Source organism: Rhinopithecus bieti, unplaced genomic scaffold, assembly GCF_001698545.2.
Source record: "Rhinopithecus bieti isolate Rb0 unplaced genomic scaffold, ASM169854v2 scaffold_9899, whole genome shotgun sequence".
Classification (NCBI taxonomy): Eukaryota; Metazoa; Chordata; class Mammalia; order Primates; family Cercopithecidae; genus Rhinopithecus; species Rhinopithecus bieti.
Window position 1 is genome coordinate 4,559,563 of NW_016806979.1, and position 15,341 is coordinate 4,574,903.

At 47.4% G+C, this 15,341-nt stretch overlaps 1 protein-coding gene across 5 annotated transcripts in view; it reads left to right on the forward strand.

Annotated features, from left to right (window-relative positions):
* DNAH17 (dynein axonemal heavy chain 17) overlaps positions 1–15,341 on the forward strand; it is a 155,876-nt gene that overhangs the window by 18,064 nt on the left and 122,471 nt on the right. For all 5 annotated transcript variants that reach the window (XM_017879371.1, XM_017879372.1, XM_017879374.1 and 2 more), the window contains 5 exons: positions 538–684; positions 2,472–2,580; positions 3,657–3,760; positions 9,594–9,734; positions 13,245–13,388. In XM_017879371.1, the coding sequence (XP_017734860.1) occupies positions 538–684; positions 2,472–2,580; positions 3,657–3,760; positions 9,594–9,734; positions 13,245–13,388 (645 nt within the window). The remainder of the gene's footprint in view (positions 1–537; positions 685–2,471; positions 2,581–3,656; positions 3,761–9,593; positions 9,735–13,244; positions 13,389–15,341) is intronic.

Consider the following 15,341-nt stretch of genomic DNA (forward strand, 5'->3'; position numbering starts at 1 on the left):
GAGATGAGGCCCATGATGTGACCAGGGGATTCAGCAACGTGGAGCTTATCTCAACTTTGAGAATAGCTTTGTGGCCAGAAGCACTGTTGGAAGGGATGTTCCTGTTGTTGATCTCTTGGGTCATAACCAGGTGAAAGGAGAGAGAAAAGGGCAGGTTAGATCCTAAGGAGGACACAAGTGAAGACCCGAAGTTACTCTAAAGCTCCTGGGGGTAGTAGGTAGGCGAGGTCAGAGATAAGAAAATTAGGATGATGTCGGCCTCCCATGGTGATGAGGTCATCTACCTACAATGATGATATCATCCACCCATGAGGGTGACCTCATCCACCCATGAGGATGATGTCAGTGCTTTCTGTCTCAGGATCAGCCAACAGGGTGAAAACGTCCTGGTCCTGCCAGCAACCAGTGCCTCTCACCAACTTTGAGATCCCCCGGGCTGTCAAAACATCCCAGGGCAGATGCTCGTTTCTGTTGCTTGAACACGGCACTGTTGACATGATCTGCTGACATGTTCTTTGATCTTCATTTATCATTTAGTTGGTGGCAGTTCTGAGAGAAGTCAAGTATTTGAATTTCCAGCAACAGAAAGAGATTCCAGACAGTGCAGAGAGTCTGTTCTCAGAGAACGAAACTTTCCGGAAGTTTGTGGGCAACCTGGAGCTGATCGTTGGCTGGTATAATGAGGTGAGCTGGTGCTCCCCATGCAGCTTGGTTTTCTTCTGTTTTTTTGTCAAGTTTCAGTTTTCGTGTTTTAGATATGTGGCTCTTCCTGGGAAATCTTCCCATTCACTCAAATTCATTCTTTCGTTCACTGCATACTTACTGAAAACTTGCTATGTGTATGTGCTTGGGATAAATGAGAGAGCCAGAGAGTCAGAGATCTCTGTCCTGGCCTCCTGTTCTGTTCCACTTGGAGATCTTACACCAGCATTTGTTGTCACCCAACAACTGCTGATGTAAGATCTCCAAGTGGAACAGAATTAAATGAGTGTTTTAATATTCAAACATGGTTCAAGCCAGTCTTCATTATTCCTGCAAATAGCAGCAGCAAAGATAGTGGTGACTCAGAACAGCTGGTGATGGATATCTTATTCCCACTGGGCTTTGGTTTATGTTACATGATTTTTTATTTTGAGACAGTCTCATGCTGTCACCCAGGCTGGAGGGCAGTGGCATAATCTCGGCTCACTACAACCGCTGCCTCCCAAGTTCAAGCGATTCTCCTAGCTCAGCCTCCTGAGTAGCTGGGACTACAGGCATGTACCATCACTCCCAGCTATTTTTTTCTATTTAAACAGAAAAAAAGATTTTGAGCTTTAGATTTATGACCAAGGGAAAAGGTCTGAGCCGAGAAATGCTCAGTGATCCACGTGTATTTCTTTGGCTTAGAATCATAAAAAGATATCAAACATAGAAAGTTTGGGTTATATACTGAGGATTATGCATTAAAAATAATGGCAAAGACGGCAGTTACTTTTGAACCAACGTATACATGGTTGATTCTCAACTAGCTGTGGTATGGGCTTGAAAGAGGGATACTATGACATAAAACAGCAGCTGTGGGCGTAAATCCTCAGTGATAAAAGTCATTCGAAAAGTTGGAGTGTCCTGAAATATGATTTCCAAACAAACAAACAAAAAAACGTGAATCATCATTGGCTCGGTTGGGGTAGTAGGCTGTTATCATATTGCTATAAAGAAATACTTGATACCTGTAATCCTAGCACTTGGGGAGGCCGAGGCAGGTGGATCACCTGAGGTCAGGAGTTCAAGACCAGCCTGGCCAACATAGTGAAACCCTCGTGTCTACTAAAAATACAAAAATTAGCTGGGTGTGGTGGTGGGTGCCTGTAGTCCCAGCTACTGGGGAGGTTGAGGCAGGAGAATCGCTTGAGCCCAGGAGGTAAAGGTTACAGTGAACCAAGATCACGCCACTGTACTCCAGCCTGGGCAACAGAGCAAGACTCCATCTCAAAAAAAAAAAAAAAAAAACCAAAGCCTGAGACTGGGCAATTTATGAAGAAAAGAGGTTGAATTGGTTCATGGCTCCAGCAGGCTGTACAGGAAGCATAGTGGCTTCTGCTTCCGGGGGGAACCTCAGGAAACTTGGAATCATGGTGGAAGGTAAAGGGGAAGCAGGCACGCCACTTGGCAGGAGCTGGGATAAAGAGAGAAGTGGGGGAGGTGCTGTACCTGTTTAAAAACCAGATTGCACGAGAATTCATTCACTGTCCCAAGAACGGCATCGAGGGGATGGTGCTAAACCATTCATGAGATCATCGTCCCCATGATCCAGTCTTCTCCCACTAGGCCCCACCTCCAACACTGAGGGATTATAATTCAACATGAGACCTGAGTGGCAACACAGATCCAAACCGTATTAGCTGGTGTTGAGGAATAAAAGTCCTTACCAGAGAACAATTTAAAATCTGGTTGGACTGGGAACAAAACCTGTAACCTCTGTTTTGCAGATAAAGACTACAGTGAAGGCAGTAGAATTTCTACTAATAAAGTCAGAATTGGAAGCAATCGATGTCAAATTACTGAGCGCTGAGACGACATTGTTCTGGAATGGCGAAGGTATGGAGGCCACATTCCTCCCACCTTGGGTTAAACTTGGGGGTCCAACCTGCCCAGCATCTATCCTCAAACACCATTGGAGTGGCCACTTCTGCCTCCTGGCTGCATGGATCTGCTTTAACTGCAAGGGGGCTAAAAGATAGTTACCTCCACCTGCTTGCCCAGGCCAAAAATAACAAAAAACAAGCAAACCAAAAAAGAAAAAGCCCATGTGTGTCACTTACAAATGCCAAGGGGTTCCAAGGTTCCCAAACTGGGTTTGCTGGAGGCCCAGTTTCTACTGTTGGTTTAGCAAGCATGCACAGAGCATGCACAGCGCATGCACAGCTGGTGAGCAGAGCCAGTGCACATCTTGGCTGACTCGGGGCAGACATCAGGAAAGCAGAAAGAAGTGTAGTCACAAGTCCCCTCCTTCCCTTCGTTCTACGCCTGGACGAGGCAGAAGGCCCCTGACCCCCTGGCCCCATCTCTGATGCTCCCAGAGGTGGAAGCTTTTAACATGAGGGGTCTGGGGCTCCTACGTGCGGTGAAGGGTCCATATATTCTCCAAACCCTATGTCTAAAGCGATACTCTATTTGTGATTCTTTGGCATTTCAGAGAACACTCAACGATTTCTTCTGGGAATCGTGTTCCAGAATAGGAGGAGTGTTTTCCCGGGGCTGTCTCGTAGTGATGAGTGTTAAGCCCACCCAAGAAAAGTTTTCATCCTGCTGAATTGTTCTTTTCTTTTTTTCTTTTTTTTTTTTTTTTTCTGAGACAGAGTCTCACTCTTTTGCCAGGCTGGAGTGCAGTGACACAATCTCAGCTCACTGCAACCTCTGCCTGCCGGGTTCAAGCGATTCTCCTGCCTCAGTCTCCCGAGTAGCTGAGATTACAGACCCCTGCCACTACGCCCGGCTAATTTTTTGTATTTTTAGTAAAGACGGCATTTCACCATGCTGGCCAGGCTGGTCTCGAATTCCTGACCTCGTGATTTGCCCGTCTTGGCCTCCCAAAGTGCTGAGATTACAGGCGTGAGCCATTGCACCCAGCCTGAATCGTTCATTTCGTAAGATTCCTTTACACTTCCATTTAGGTGTGTTTCAGTACATTCAAGAGGTGCGAGAAATTCTGCACAACTTGCGGAACAGGATGCAAAAGGCAAAACAAAATATAGAAGGAATTTCACAGGCTATGAAGGTAAGCAAGGGGCAGAGCACAGAGCAGGGCTTTGTGGGGGCCTGGGGCTGCCCTGGGGCAAACCAGCCTGCATAGAGGCCCATGGAAAGTGCTGTGATGTGTGGGGGGCAGTGGGAGCTGCCATGCAGTGCTCTCCACCAGTAGGGTGATATCAGAGTGGTCCCAGGGCAGAAAGAGCCCAGTTGCTCTGTGGAATTCAGTTCTCCATTCTGCTCTGAGCTCTGCAAGGCCCCCTCTGTGCCAGGCCAGCACCAGTAGCAAGGGGTGGAAAGAGCTGCCAAGACTCACCCCCACTGGGAAGAAGCCCACTGCTCAGTACAGAAGCAGTACAGTTCTAACTCAAGTTCCTTCTAGAGCACTGGGGGAATCCTTCATTAGTCTTCTGGGTGGTCTGGTCTGTCACTGATGCTCTAATGTACAAAAACTCTTACAGCAATATATCCGAAAGGAAGTTTTAAGAAATGTCTCCTCTTGTTAATTTGTAGTGTCTACTCTGCAACTCTATTTCTTTTCTTTGTTTTTTGTTTTTTCTTTGAGACAGAGTTTCACTCTGTTGCAGCTGGAGTGCAGTGGCATGATCTTGGCTCACTGCAACTCCGCCTCCAGGTTCTAGTGACTCTTAGTATCTCAGCTTCCCCAGTAGCTAGGACTACAAGTGTGTGCCACCACGCTCAGCTAATTTTTTGTATTTTTAGTAGAGATGCGGTTCCACCATGTAGCCCAGGCTGATCTTGAACTCCTGAGCTCAGGCAATTTGTCTGCCTTGGCCTCCCAAAGTGCTAAGATTACAGGTGTGAGCTTCTGCACCTGGTTAACCCTATTTCATTTTTAAATGATCATGTTTAAGCTATATTTCTCTATCAACATATCAAAATGACATCATCATGATGCCCCACCCACTCTGCTACGTTTAACCACCCGCTACAATTGGACTTCAGATTACATAGCATTCCACCACTTCCCTCCCCAACCTTCCCACAAACCCTTGAGTAGAGATCATTTAGAATTTCTGAGAAAAGCAAGCAATTGGAAAAGAAAATGGTTCAAACTCAGTCCATCAGAGCTGGAATAAATAATTCCTGGCTGGGCGCGGTGGCTCAAGCCTGTAATCCCAGCACTTTGGGAGGCCGAGATGGGCGGATCACGAGGTCAGGAGATCGAGACCATCCTGGCTAACACGGTGAAACCCCGTCTCTACTAAAAAATACAAAACTAGCCAGGTGAGGTGGCGGGCGCCTGTAGTCCCAGCTACTCGGGAGGCTGAGGCAGGAGAATGGCGTAAATCCGGGAGGCGGAGCTTGCAGTGAGCTGAGATCCGGCCACTGCACTCCAGCCCGGGCGACAGAGCGAGACTCCGCCTCAAAAAAAAAAAAAAAAATCCTGCTTGGAGTTTGTGCATTGTCAGGCTGTGCCCTTAGCACTCAGGTGAACGGCAAAGGGGTGAGGACCAAAAGGAGGTTGTTCAAAGATCATGCAGCATTTGAGAGGAGGAAGTCATTTGGTATCTCAGAAAAACACAGACCTGTGGAAGCTATTCAGTTAGTAAACCTAAGACTTTTTTTCTTAAATTAAAAAGGCCATGACATCTATGAAATAATAACAGAATGAGAACTAAGAACAGAATGAGAGGAAAGCAGAGAAGTGGAAGGACATGGCTAAAAATCAAAACGGCAAAAGAAGAATTAAAATATACTGAAGCACCAGTTAGACTAGAACCGGTGCTGTGTGACAGTAGATATATTAAATAGAGGACAATTTTAGGAAATTGCTAATATGCAAAGGGAAATAACAATAGATAATGTGTAAGATGGAGAGGAATAACATAAAAATCATAGTTGTGACTAAAGAAATAATAGGCTGGGCATGGTGGCTCACACCTGTAATCCCAGCACTTTGGGAGGCCGAGGTGGGCGGATCACTTGAGGTCAGGAGTTCTAGACCAGCCCTGGCCAACGTGGTGAAACCCTGTCTCTACTAAAACTACAAAAAGGAGCCAGGTGTGGTGGTATGCACCTATGATCCCAGCTACTAGAGAGGTTGAGGCAGGAGAATTGCTTGAACCTGGGAGGTGGAGGTTGAGGTGAGCTGAGGTCATACCACTGTACTCCAGCCTGGGTGACAGAGCGAGACTGTCTCAAAAAAAAAAAAAAAAAAAAGTAGTGAACCAACATGTAATAGAAGAAAATTTTCTCAAGCTGGGGAGACAAAAAATTGAAGCCCTGAGTGTGGAGGTCAAAGTGGGTAACTGATTTCCAGGCCAGATTACATGTATAGACATATTCTGACCAAAATTTTAAATCTCAAGGATACAGAACAATCTTCTACATGTTTCTACCAAGCAGGTAGCCTTTTGACTTTATGTAGATTTCCAGAACATGACGAAAATAGCCAGTCTTGAGAAAGGCTCCTGACAATTATCTGTGAATGCAATAGTAAAGTCATCCTCACACGTGTAGGGGCTTGGAAAAATACCATTTAGGTACCCTTCCTGAGAACCCTATTCCAGGATGTATTCCAGGACACCAATAGATCAACCACATTCTAGAGTACCAAGGAGAAATTAACATTTAAATAGGACTAGCAATGAGCTTGGAACCAATTAAATATAAAGAGAGAAGTATATAAAGAGATAAATATGGTTGTGAAAGGTTACATTCCAAAGTCAAAAGTAATACTTGTAGAAAAATATAAACAGTAGAAACCATATCCATAGTGATAAATGTGATCAATAATTGGAAGTTAGGAGGACGAAAAAAAGTAGGGCAGGGAAGTTAACCATATCCTAAATTCCTAAACATGGATAATGGGAATCAAAAGCAATTTTCCTTTTTTTTTTTTTTTTTTTTTGAGATGAAGTCTCGCTCTGTCACGTGGGCTGGAGTGCAGTGGCACAATCTCGGCTCACTGCAACCTCTGCCTCCTGGGTTCAAGCGATTCTCCTGCCTCAGCCTCCTGAGTAGCTGGGATTATAGGCATGCGCCACCACGCCTGGCTAATTTTTGTGTTTTTAGTAGAGATGGGGTTTCACCATGTTGGTGAGGCAGGTCTCAAATTCCTGGCCTCCGATGATCCATCTGCCTTGGTCTGCCAAAGTGCTGAGATTCCAGGCGTGAGTCACCACTCCCAGCTGCAATTTTTATTTCCAGAATTAGAGAAATATTTAAAAGATAGCTTTAATAAGCTTAATGGCAAGTACTAGCGGAATTATAAATAGGATTTCTCCTATCCAAATCACTAAAGAATATAAAAGCAAATAAGCTATAGTTTCTAAAGCAAAATACCACAACAAAGGGAAACAGAAAGCAGAAAGGATAAGACATGATAACAAAGGGCAAACATTAGTTATAGTATATATAAATTATTTAAAAGCAAAATATTTAGATTTGATTGTTTAAAAATGTAATTACATGCTACTTCCAAGAGATGCCTGAAGCAAATGGAAAGGTTGAAGACAAAATGATTGACAAGTAGGTGAAACCATATGAAACTTCCAATAATTGACCATTTTTGACCTTTAAAAGATGGCAGTTCTCACAGCTGAGCACAACGGCTCATGCCTGTAGTCCAAGCACTTTGGGAAGCCGAAGCAGGAGGATTGCTTGAACCCAGGGCCTTCCTATGTTGCTCAGGCTGGGCAACACCTGTGGTCCCAGCTATTCTGGAGGCTGAGATAGGCGGATCACTTGAGCCTGGGAGGATGAGGCTGTATGAGCCGAGACTGTGCCACTGCACTCCAGCCTGAGTGACAGAGCAAGACCTTGTTTCTAAGAAAGAAAAAAGCAATTTCAAATGGCAGTCTTATTCACAGACATATATAGATCCTTGCATACATACATACACATATACAACAAAGTATTAATCAGCAAAGAGCAACTCGGGGCAAAAATACATAGTTAGCTAAACATATATGATCAAGTAAAATCTATATAAAAGTTATAGTTGTCCTAAAATATTGTGTTCCCAATGAGCATATGGTTAATATATCTATATAAATAAAAGCAAAATCTATTAGAAGAACTGAAAAATGGGCAGAATGCAAATGTAATGGGAAGCCTAACAGCGTTATTATACTGCCATGGACTGCACGTTTGTGACTCCCAAACATTCCTTTGTGGAAGCCCTAATCCCCACTGTGGTGGGTCTTGGAGACACGGCCCTGGGAAGGCAGTTAGAACATGAGAATAGAGACATCATGAAGGCGATTGTGCCCTTATAGCAACAGGCACGAGAGAACTCACTCTGCCCCTCCGCCATGTGAGGACACAGCAAGAAGGCAGCCGTCGCCGTCTGCACACCATGAAGAGAGCCCTCAGCTGGAACCAAACATGCCAGCACCTTGATCTCAGACTTCTAACCTCCAAACCTGAGAGAAATGTCTGTTGCTTAAGCCCCCTAGGATATAGTATTTTGGTTATAGTAATCCAAGCCGACTAAAACATACACAAGCGCCCTAGGATATAGTATTCTGGTTATAGTAATCCAAGCCGACTAAAACATACACAAAACATGTTTTTTCTGACCATGAAGCAATGAAACTGCTAATGAAAAAAGGAAATCCTTCTAACAAGGTAAACACAGGCTTAATCATATCATTTATGTTCACACAAAAGCATCAGTAGAAAAACTTACAAGTAGTCACATAAATAGCAAATACTGGACAGAGGAGGGAGGTGGGTCATCTAGTCTTCATTGTTCACACTGGAGTCACAGAAACAGTTGAGAAATGGCTGAATCGATGTAGAGTCTGTAAATGATCAGAGTGACAGAGGCAGCCGTGAGAAGGAAAGCTGAGGTTCCTTCATGTTTCCAGCTGGGAGATGGGATGGAGGATAGGGAGACATGGGTCAAAGACTTTTTTTTTTTTTTTTCTTTTGGTCAAAAACTTTTCTTATTAGGTGTTTTGTTACCATATATGTATCACTTTAATGGAGATGTATGGGGAAAACACAATCTAATGACAGATAACAGTAAAGTCCAAATCATAATTACAGGTGGCCACCACCATTTTTTTTTTTTTTTTTTTTTTTTTTGAGGCGGAGTCTCACTCTGTCACCCAGGCTGGAGTGCAGTGGTGTGATCTTGGCTCACTGCAAGCTCTGCCTCCCAGGTTCACGCCATTCTCCTGCCTCAGCCTCCCAAGTAGCTGGGACTACAGGCGCCCGCCACCACGCCCAGCTCATTTTTTGTATTTTTAGTAGAGACGGGGTTTCACCGTGTTAGCCGGGATAGTCTCGATCTCCTGACCTCGTGATCCTCCTGCCTCGGCCTCCCAAAGTGCTGGGATTACAGGTGTGAGCCACTGCGCCCGGCCAAGTGGCCACCACCCTTGCTTGTAGTAGAACTCCTACTTGCAGGGGAGCCAGGGTCCTGACCCTACTCTCTACCCTTTCCCACCCCTGTCGGCAGGTCAGTGGCCCCCACAAAAGGGACTTACTCCCACCTGGCCCTCCATTCGCAGCTATGGATGATCCACCCAGCATTGACCACACTTCCCTTGACCCTCAGGTCCTTCCGTCCCCCAAAAAAGAGAATTAGATGCTCCTTTCCTGAGAGAGACCCCATTCTGGCCCAGTTGAGTGAAACATCTCAATGGTCTCCCTCTGGTTCCCCTAGGCCCTGGTTTTGGTGTTGAGCTAAATTATTTAAGGCTCTCTGGTCAGCAGTCAATTAGGCACAGGTCCTTAGTGGCCCCTAATGGGCATGGGTCATGGAGAAATCGACTGCAATCCAAGATTAGGTAGCAGTGAGGAAGCGCACCAAAAGCAACGCAGCAAAAGAGCGCAGTGGAAAGCGCTTTCTCCAGAACAGCTTTTCTCCTGTGCTTTCCTTCCAGGACTGGTCGGCCAACCTGCTGTTTGAGAGAAAGGATAATAAGAAAGAGGCCTTGTTAGACTTGGATGGAAGAATCGCCAACCTCGGCAGGCGCTACACAGCAGCCAGGGGTGCGGGCGTGAAGATCCAAGCCATGGTTGCAGTAAGGAAACACCCAGGAGGATTTTTGTGAACCCACTTGCTTTTAGCAGGGAGGAGAGAGTAAAGGCAGAGCTGGAAATTTCATAAAAATGATTAGTGACACATTTTTAGTGGTCGCTCAAGTCCGTGATCTGGCTGGATGCAGTGGCTCTCGCCTGTAATCCCAGCCCTTCGGGAGGCCGAATCGGGCAGATCACCTGATGTCAGTTTGAGACCAGGCTGGGTAACATGGCAAAACCCCGCCTCTACGACAAATACAAAAATAAGCCAGGCATAGTGGCACATGCCTGTCATCTCAGCTACCCGGGAGGCTGAGGCAGGAGGATCGCTTGACCCTGGGAGGCAGAGGTGGCAGTGAACCAAGATCGCACCTCTGCACCCCAGCCTGCGTGAAAGAGTGAGACTCCATCTCAAAAAAAGAAAAATCTATGATCTTTAATCCAAGCGAGCCTTATCTTTAAGTAGCAGACCACCCTCACTGTATACTTCCAAGCCTGGTTCCTCTTGTGATGGGCCTGCCCTCCGCTAAGGGCACCAGAGCCCTCACCCTGCACAATGTGGGTATGGCCAAGTGACATCTTCATACTAGGTCAACAAATCTTGTCTTCCCGGGATGAGCTGCTGAGGGCGGGCACCGTGTGTTTATCGGTATCTCCCAGGGATTTCCCATCCATGGGTGTGGGCAGGGAACAGTAACCTGGGAAGAGTGAGCACCATTCCAGTGTGCACAGGGTGTACCACTACCCGCACATATGAGTGGATAGAATGTGATAATGCATGTCTGTTTTGCTACCTAGGTTGCCGGCTGTTCCTTCTTGCCAGTAGTCCCAACAGTGCATGACTCTGTGTCCCTGCCAGCCTCTTGGGAGCCCTCGTGGTTGGCACACTCAGTGGGGGAATGCAAAACAGTAGACCGGCATTCCTGGGTGCTCCGTCTGGAGTCCTGACATTGTAGGGACTCTCCTCACTTGGCAGTTATTTCATCCAGCTTGCATTTTTTTTTTTGTCTCTGAGGAGAATGCGAAAGGTGGATCTTTGCATTGGCCTGTAAAAGAGAATATTCTGCCTTGAGCTCAAAATATGGCTGGGCATAGTGGCTGAAGTCAGTAATCCCAACACTTTGGGAGGCCGAGGTGGGTGAATCCCTTGAGGTCAGGAGTTTGAGACCAGCCTGGCCAACATGGAGAAACCACATCTCTACTAAAAATTAAAAAAATTAGCCACGTGTAGTGGCAGGCACCTGTAATCCAAGCTGCTTGGGAGGTTGAGGCAGGATAATTGCTTGAACCTGGGAGGCAGAGGTGGCAGTGAACCAAGATTGCACCACTGCACTCCAGCCTGGGTGAAAAGAGTGAGACTCCATCTCAGAAAAAAAGTATTTTAGGGCGGTTTTTTGGGGGGTTTCCAGTGGATGGTGCAAATCAGTGGTGTGCACTTTAATGATGAGTCATCCCATCCAGACAGACCACCAGGCCCCGCCTGGGGGATGGGCCATTATTGGCTGTTCCTGTTGTCCCGTCATTGCTCTAAAGATCGTTACCCCAGGAAGTGACTTGACAACCAGAATCGGTTTTCCCTCATTCCCATTTCCCATCCCTCCCCTCCCTGCCATGGTGCCAGAAGCTCCCTGTAAATTAAAATGCTAAACTGCAAAAATGTTACTTGGAAGAGTTAACTGATTAGCTTCTTTTTTTTTTTTTTTTTTTTGACGGAGTCTCGCTCTGTCTCCCAGGCTGGAGCGCAGTGGCCGGATCTCAGCTCACTGCAAGCTCCGCCTCCCGGGTTTACACCATTCTCCTGCCTCAGCCTCCGGAGTAGCTGGGACTACAGGCGCTCGCCACCTCGCCCGGCTAGTTTTTTGTATTTTAGTAGAGACGGGGTTTCACCGTGTTAGCCAGGATGGTCTCGATCTTCTGACCTCGTGATCCGCCCGTCTCGGCCTCCCAAAGTGCTGGGATTACAGGCTTGAGCCACCGCGCCCGGCCAACTGATTAGCTTCTTAACACTCTCAGAAGGGTTGGAAACAGAGCATAGGAGAGAAATTTGACTTAGGGTTAGGAAAGGTTCAGAGGGCAGGCGAGGAGGCAGGACTGGGCTGAGGCTGAGGCCAAGCACCAGGGACAGGAGCCTAAGAGGGGCAGAAGCCAGCGAACCAGCCTCTCCTGTTCCCCAACTGGGATGAGATGGCATTGCCTCTTGTGCACGGCTCTGTCACCACATATGTTTACTCTCATGACAGTCATTAGAGCCATTTCTTTTTATCCTATGCTGAAGTTATTTGAGCCCAAGTCTTCTCTCCCTTATTAGAATAGACCTGCCTGAGGGCATAGACTGAGTGGAACTGATCTTTGAGTTTCCCTATAGCATTTAGTATCCTAGAGATCCATCCATCCACTCACACATCCATCCACTCACACATCTATCCACCCCATTAATCTGTCCACTCATCCACCCACCCCACCCACCCAGCCAGCCACTCACCCACCAACCCACCCCACCCCACTTATCCACCCACCCATCCACTCATCCACTCATCCGTCTACTCACACATCTACCCACAGCATTCATCTGTCCATTTATCCATCCACCCATCCATCTGTCCATCTACTCACGTATCTATGCACCCCATTCATCTGTCCGTTCACCTACCCCACTCATTCACCCACCCACCCACTCATCCACTCATCCACTCACCCACCCACCCACTCACCCACCCACTCATCCACTCATCCACTCACCCACTCACCCACCCACTCATCCACTCACCCACTCACCCACTCACCCACCCATCCACTCACCCACCCATCCACTCACCCACTCAGTCACCCACCCATCCACTCACTCACCCACCCAGTCACCCACCCACCCACTCACCCACCCACCCAGTCACCCACCCACTCACCCACCCACTCACGTACCCACCCATCCATCCACCGACTCACCAATCTACCAACCCCATCCATCCATCTGTCCGTCCACCCACCTGACTCATCAACCCACCCCACCCACTAATCCACCCATACAACAACCACTCACCCACCCAGCCACCCACCAGCCCCTGCTCTGTGCCAGGCATACTGCTGAGTGCTGGAGGTGCAGTGTTGAGGGGATGGTCAACCTTTGGCCTCATGAATTTGGGTATCAAAAGGGCCTACAGACCAAAGACAAAGACGGGTAAATAAAATAATTCTGAGTGGCCCTCTGAGCCATGGTGAGCATAAATAACAGGTTGCTAGAGGAAATCCAACTAGAGGTGGAGGTATTCCTTTGGGAGGAAGGGACATTTGAGCTGAAATCAAAAAGATTGGAAGCCAGATCCAGCAAGAAAGTGAGGGAGCAGCCGTGCAAAGCCTTGTGTAGGAAGGAGGCCAGCACCTGCAAGATGCTCAAAGCAGCCCCATGTGTCCGGCGTGTGAACATGAACCAGTGGTCCAGAGAGTCACTAAACAGTGTGATCGAAGAGCAAACACACCCAGTGAAGCGAGGCCCAACTGTGTGCTTCTGTTTGCAGGAAAACGCAGAACTGTTCAGGGCAGATACACTGAGTCTGCCCTGGAAGGATTATGTCATCTACATTGACGACATGGTCTTAGACGAATTTGACCAGTTCATTCGCAAATCTCTGAATTTCCTGATGGACAACATGGTTACGGATGTAAGTTATAAACATAAGGTAATATATATATATGTATATGTATTCTTATATGTTAGAATCTATAGTTTCTAATTTCCTGATGAAAGAACAGGCTATCATTTTATAGACTTATTAAAATATACCTTAGGTGATCCACTTGACCTGGTTTTAAACCTAGAAGTCCTGCATCTCAGAACCCCTCAGTCCCAGGCACTCAGGACCACTGGTCGCCTTAAATCTGCCATAACTTAAGTTGGCTGCAGAAAACCTCAGGAGACCTAAGAGGGTGGTCCTACCTCACTGCCAGGTGAGGGAACGTGGACACCACTGCCCCCTACTCATGTGGATTGGGGGGAGGGTCTCCTGTCAGCAGCAACAGCCATTCACCTACTCAATTCTAGACAGCTGAGGAGAAGGTAAACCAGGCAGCAAAGAGGTTGTGCTGGTTAATCCCATGGAGGCATTCTCTTCATGGCAATGGCCCCTTTCCTACCTGTGTCGTCTTTTTTTTTTTGGAGACACAGTCCTCTGTCATCCAGGCTGGAGTGCAGTAGCGTGATCTCAGCTCACTGCAACCTCCACCTCCTGGGTTCAAGCAATTCTCTGCCTTAGCCTCCCGAGTAGCTGGGATTACAGGCACCTGCCACCACGCCCGGCTAATTTTTGTGTTTTTAGTAGACAAGTTTTCACCATCTTAGCCAGGCTGGTCTTGAACTCCTTACCTCATAATCCACCAACCCCGGCCTCCCAAAGTGCCGGGATTACAGGCAGGAGCCACCACGCCGGGCCCTGTGTCTTTTTTGTTGTGATGGCTTCTAAATGATTTTGAGTACCACCAGGAGGCCAAGATCAAAGACTCCTCCAGGCCACCAACAGCAAAGGAACGTGGCAGTGGCATGCCTCGTACCAGCCAGGGAGGGTGGATGGTGGTGGAGCCTGGCACATGGGTCTCAGAGGCCAGCTGGTAACCAGTCACAGACCCAAAATTCAGTTGATGAAAGTAATCATCTCTACAACTGTCCCAATGAAAGCATCTCAATGAAAACCATAAAGAAGTCCTGGTAGCAAATTGTCCTCCTCAAAGAGTTCCAAGGAGTCCTCCTACCACCTGGGGGCAGGAGCCGACCTGAGTCTTTAGAAAAGTCTGATCACCCAAGTCCGTGACAATTGACCGTTTGTCCCAATTAGCACCTCACTCAGATACTGATACAGCCCCTCCTGCTCATAGACAAACTGGGGGGCTCAAAAGCCCACCACCCACAGGTCCAATGGGGACTCTCTCGGGGACAGATCAGTGGCCACAGTGTGATCTCACAGCCTGGTGGATCCTGGCCCACATTTGGAGAATCGTTGGTTTGGCAGGAAGAGCACTAGGGTTGACCTCAATCCCATCACTGTAAACCAGACCAGCACCTGCAGCCCTGCAGCCTCACAGGGGCCTCCAGAGCTCTGTAAACGGGACTTCCGAGGGAGAGGGCAGGCAGGCTTGGCCAGCCCCTGCAGTATACCTGCTTTGTGTGTTAGTGATTCATTTAGTCCCTGCAGTAACCCAGAACAATGGAAACAATGTCTGCTTTTTTTTTTTTTTTTTTTTTGAGTGGCGTTTTGCCTCTTGTTCACCCAGCCTAGAAGATGTAATGGCGCATCTGGTCTCATTGCAACCTTCTGCCCCTGTTGTCCAAGCGATTCTCCTGCCTCCGCCTCCCGAGTAGCTGGGTTACATGGCACCCACCACCAGGCCCCGGCTACTTTTTTTGTATTTTTAGTAACATACGGGGTTTGTCATGCTCGGCCAGGCTTGTTCTCCAAACTCCTGGACCTCAGTGATTCTACTCCTGCCTCCCAAAGTGCTGGGATTACAGCATGAGCCACCACACTCCGGTCAATAGTCTCCATTCTATAAAAATGTTTTACCTCATTTTTATATTTGGGGAGCTGCGAGTTAAGTGGCTCCCCAAGGCCTCCACAGCTGGC